Source organism: Antrostomus carolinensis, unplaced genomic scaffold, assembly GCF_000700745.2.
Source record: "Antrostomus carolinensis isolate BGI_N321 unplaced genomic scaffold, ASM70074v2 scaffold1504, whole genome shotgun sequence".
Taxonomy (NCBI): Eukaryota; Metazoa; Chordata; class Aves; order Caprimulgiformes; family Caprimulgidae; genus Antrostomus; species Antrostomus carolinensis.
Window position 1 is genome coordinate 9,421 of NW_010309851.1, and position 5,117 is coordinate 14,537.

The window sequence follows — 5,117 nt, forward strand, 5'->3', positions numbered from 1 at the left end:
TTTAAAGGAAAAATAAAAAGACTGCTTACTGAGATTAATTTCTTAGAGGATCTTGAAGCAGTTTTTATCACATTAAATACACTTTTTTTTAACCTGAGTGGCTAAGTGTACTGTCATAGCAAGTAGATCAGAAAAAAGGGCATGAAAAGCATCACTTGTAAGAGAATTCTTTGTGTATTTGCTTTTGTTTACTTTGGAAATGCATATTTCTATGTACATGCAAGATTCCATGGCAAAAAATTGTCAGATACAATAGCAGTCATGCAAATTATGATGGAGCATTTTTATTATTTTAATCAACTTTCATTGTCAGTTTTTTAATTGATATCTAGATGTTTGATTTGCTCTTTTGATTAAAAATGCTATTATGTCTGAAGAAATCCAGGATAACTTAGTTCTCCGTGGGCTGTGAATTTTGCTAGTAGCTGTTAATCCCTCTGTGACTCATTTTGCATTATAAAAAGGGACTACGGTATTTTCTATTCTCAAATGAATGCTAGTTCATATTTCTGGTGTACTTTGAGTCACTTAAAAAGACACTGTATTGAAATGAAGTTAGTATTCGTTATTGCTAACTACCAGAGAGTGTCACATGCTGAAACCCTTTAGAAACAGTTGATCTGTTTGTGTTCTTAGCTGGCATGCTATCATCGTTGACGGACACAGTGTGGAGGAACTCTGCAAAGCCTTTGGCCAGGCCAAACATCAGCCAACAGCTATCATTGCAAAGACTTTTAAAGGCAAAGGCATATCAGGTAATAAAACATCTATTGGTTTGCCTACATTTGTATATAATAATATGTACATAGTGCTGCAATAAGGGTGCAGTCATTAAAAAATATAGAAGCTTAATGTTTCATACATTAGATAAAGGTTGGTATCCTATCAGCTTTTTTATTTCATTGTAATACCATACAGTCTGAAAACTCCAAATTTCACCCTATTGTTTTTTTCCTTTGTTGCCTTTTGTTATGGAGGACATTAGATTGATGCTTCACTGGAAGCAGACAAAGATGAGGCTCTCAGTTCTCCGTGTTACCCAGCCAGGTGCGCTTCCGTGTTGCCTGGGCTTTTACAGATGCCCAGTCACAGGGTGGGATTTCCTCTGCTGTCAGCTGTACTTGAGTAGTTACTCTTTAAAAAGTCTTTTCTAATTTGGAAGATCACCAGCAGCAGGGGGGAACATTGGACCATATGACTTGGTCTTGAAAATTCCCCTAGCAAAAGAAGGCATTCTCCTTGGCTTGCTCTTGATTTCTAGACTCACAGAGACTACTCTGAGACAGAGAGTAACTTTGCCAGAGAAACTCCATGCTCCCTGTGTTGCAGATAACTGGGTCTGCTTGTTACCAACCAGGCAGTATAAAAGCATAGAAAATAGGAGGGATGCTGCATTTATAGTTTTGACAAAGCTGCATGAGGCGTGGTACGTAACCTACCTAGTCATACTGCAGGTTATTTCATATGATCTGATGTGTAATTCGTTAAGATACAGGATGCAGTAGTCCATAGAAATTATTTCACAGGTTAACAGCTGTTTGAATTTTGGAGTTCCTGGTGCTTCTAAGATCCTTTTATAGTTTTCATGTGGTGTGAAACTTACCTAATAAATGTCATTGTCTGTGGGACAGATGTGTACCTACACATTTGAGCAACAGCATGCAGAAAGTCTTTCGAACTTCATACTTTTCAACAGCATTAGTGCTAAGAAAATTATTTTGTTTCTTCCAAATGAGATGTGTGTCAACTACTGAGCATTGTATCCATAGAATGGAGTAAACATTCAGTTTGTCAGGGGTTGCCATGATTCTGTTCAGCTACAGCTTTTAGCAGCACTCTGTGAATTTGCCTTTCTGACTAGATAAATATTAATAACAAGAGTTAATACCTTCATTTTTTTTTGTCATTGAGTAAGCAAGCAAAATTTATTATTCTTAGTGACTTACTCAGTGAAAAGCAGCGTATCAGCCAGAAAGGTAATTTTGCTGTTAGTGCCAGGTGCACAAAGAAAAAGTCATCAGAAGCTATTAAAATAAAGCTGTAAAACTTCAGGTCTTGTTTGAATTAGACAGCTTGGTTAAGTGTTGTTTGAAACCTAGCTGAGTTTGTTTATTTAGGCCTAACTGTTGAAATTTCATGTTAACTGTTCACACTGATAAACCGTTTACTTCTTGACACACTTATGGACCAGATCTTTTGGGATCCACTTTAAAAACTATTTCAGTAGAAGATACTGCAGTTTCATCACTGGTTTGGAATATGTGGAATTTGACTATATCTTTTCTATATTTAAATGTGTGTGTCTTAATGCAGTTGAATACTATTTTAAATGTTTGCAATGGGAATAATAGTGAAGTTCTTCCTTGGAAGACTGTACTAGACTATCATACTCCACTGCACATTTCTGTGGTTAAAATCTGCAGCTGAAAAACTTAAATAGTTTTTGTGTTTTTCTTATTTGTAATGTAATTTTACATATGCAGGTGTTGAAGATAAGGAAAGCTGGCATGGAAAACCCCTTCCAAAAAACATGGCTGAGCAAGTCATTCAGGAAATAGATGACAGAATCCAAAATAAGAAGAAGCTTTCTCCAGCCCTCCCAGAAGAGGATGCACCTATAGTAAATATTAGAAATATTAAGATGCCATCTCCACCAACTTACAAAGTGGGAGAAAAGGTACTCCTTCCCTTCTTCACTGTTTGTCGGAAAGCTTTGAAGTGTGAGACTGTTTAATGGGTGGCAGGAGGGTTTGTGTTATCCCTTGCCATGATTTCAACTACCCACCTCTTCTCTCCTGTTTTGAGTGTCCTAGTAAACACCTATCTCTGTGGTGTGACACACAGGCATTCAATTCACAGGTTATTGAAAGGTTATAGTAAAATATAAAGACTCAAATAATTCTTCTTCATTTTGTGATCATTATAAATTATCCAAACTATTTTATGTGTATATAAAAATAAAGAAATTCCATGAGGTTCAGTGAATTTTCATGATTGGAAACCATATTTTCAAAATTTCCTAGCTGGATTGGTAGGGAGTTGCTGATTTCAGCACAGATGCGTGTCCTGATGCTTCACTATATTTTTCTTTTTTTGTTTACTCTTCTGTGTGTCACTGTTGTCATGTACTTTTGTACTGTAAGCATTTAAAATGGTTTTGGTTGTGGTTTTTTTATTGTATGTACATGCACTCATGGAAAAACAAGAAAATGGAAAAAAAAGAAGCTTCTAGAAAGAGAAAGTTATAACAGTACTGCTATATTTTTCTTTTCCTAGTGGGCTACCCGCAAAGCTTATGGTGTTGCACTTGCAAAACTGGGCCATGCTAATGATCGAGTGATTGCTTTGGATGGAGACACAAAGAACTCCACCTTCTCAGAGCTGTTTAAGAAAGAACATCCCAGTCGCTACATTGAATGCTACATTGCTGAACAGAACATGGTAACTGGTCTCTTGGTTTTATGAAATACTGGTGTTACACAGCAGTATCTGAAACCATTCAGTCCAAGTCTTCAGAGAGTGGGGTTTTAGTATTTGCTTTTCACATTTGTATTCATGGATATTTAATCCAACTTGCTTGCTTCTTAGCAAAAAAAACAGGCTGTGGCAAAAGCTTACAGTTATAAAGCAACAGGAGTGTTTCTGTCCATTCTTTCCTAAATCTGTCTCTTTTTTTCCTTTTTATTTTTGTGGTCATATTGTCTGTGTTTCAGCACAGGATGGCAACATGTAAACAAGAGCAATACTTTCCACAGTGTGATTTGTAGAGATTTAACTCTGAAAAGACTTTTTAGAGGTTTTTTTTCTTCATGGGAAATTAAATGTCACAACATGACAATGAGTTCTGTGCTTGACTGGACTATAAAGATGAGGACAGAGAAACAGTTAATAAATTTAGCTTGATGACATTTGTACAGAAAAGACTAAAATAATTTGCTGACTCATCTGTGTGAGTCTTCAGTTGCCACCTGGATGGGTTCACTGAAGCAAATGAAATTAAAGACACAAATTCAGGCAGAAATTTGTTCTTGTCTTTAATTATTTATAACCAGAGAACCGATGGACTGTCTCTTGCAAATTTTATACTATTGAAGTTTTATGTGCTTGAGTCAGGCATTTTGGATTTAAATCAGCTTAGGAGAAATTTACCATGAAGAGCAGACCAGTTTCTATGTGAAATAAATATATGCAGTAATTGCAGCAATAAGCAATTTAAGGACCTTGTTCTAATTTCTGTCTTGCTGAGGAAGGGCCCTTTTAGTAAATATCAGTCCAAACAACATGGGTAAATCCATTCTCATATAGTAATGATAATTTTTGTCTGCTGGAGATAGTAAAACCATGTCCTTTGGACTAAAAGTGTAAGCCCTTGATCCAGGAAAAGAAAGAGGTGGGGGATGAGTCTTAAAACTATGAATGGCTGCTTGGAGCAGATGAAGAAAAGAAGCTGCCTGTAAGGATCAACAACACCAGCTAGCAATTGAAGCAAGAGCAGAAGAGATGCTGGAGAACAGATACTGGGAGGGTGAATTGCCTCCTTTCTTTTTTAGAAAGGCCAACAATTAGGAGCAGGACTGGACAGAGATTTTTCATCTGCATCGATTGCTTCTTGCTAAACTTTTATGGTAGGAAGTCTCACTGATGATCTCTTAGAAACAGTCAGTAAATGAGGAATTCACTGTTCCTGTACAATCTCCCTCTTTTCAGGTGAGCATTGCAGTTGGTTGTGCCACTCGTGACAGAACTGTTGCTTTTGCCAGCACCTTTGCCACCTTCTTCACACGGGCATTTGACCAGATCCGTATGGCTGCCATCTCCGAGAGTAACATCAATCTCTGTGGATCACACTGCGGTGTTTCTATCGGTAAGGGCAGCCTTGGCTCATTTATTAGCAGTTTCCATCTAGCAGTCAAACTGATAATGATTTGTGGCAACAATCAGTAAAATAGCTGTGATGGTATAATAGCAGAAGCATTTGTAGGAGGAAGTAATATTTGCAATTCACTTTCATCAGACACATTGTTGTATTTAAAGAGAATGAGAAAGATTTCAAGCCTTCATCAGCCTATCTGCTTTTTTTCTCTTTTATCAGTTTGGCCTGATAAAAATAAGACTTT

At 36.9% G+C, this 5,117-nt stretch overlaps 1 protein-coding gene across 2 annotated transcripts in view; it reads left to right on the top strand.

Annotated features, from left to right (window-relative positions):
• The window catches only part of TKT (transketolase), an 18,770-nt gene that overhangs the window by 4,634 nt on the left and 9,019 nt on the right, over positions 1 to 5,117 (top strand). For both annotated transcript variants that reach the window (XM_010166195.2, XM_010166196.1), the window contains 4 exons: positions 637 to 755; positions 2,484 to 2,677; positions 3,277 to 3,441; positions 4,708 to 4,864. In XM_010166195.2, the coding sequence (XP_010164497.2) occupies positions 637 to 755; positions 2,484 to 2,677; positions 3,277 to 3,441; positions 4,708 to 4,864 (635 nt within the window). The remainder of the gene's footprint in view (positions 1 to 636; positions 756 to 2,483; positions 2,678 to 3,276; positions 3,442 to 4,707; positions 4,865 to 5,117) is intronic.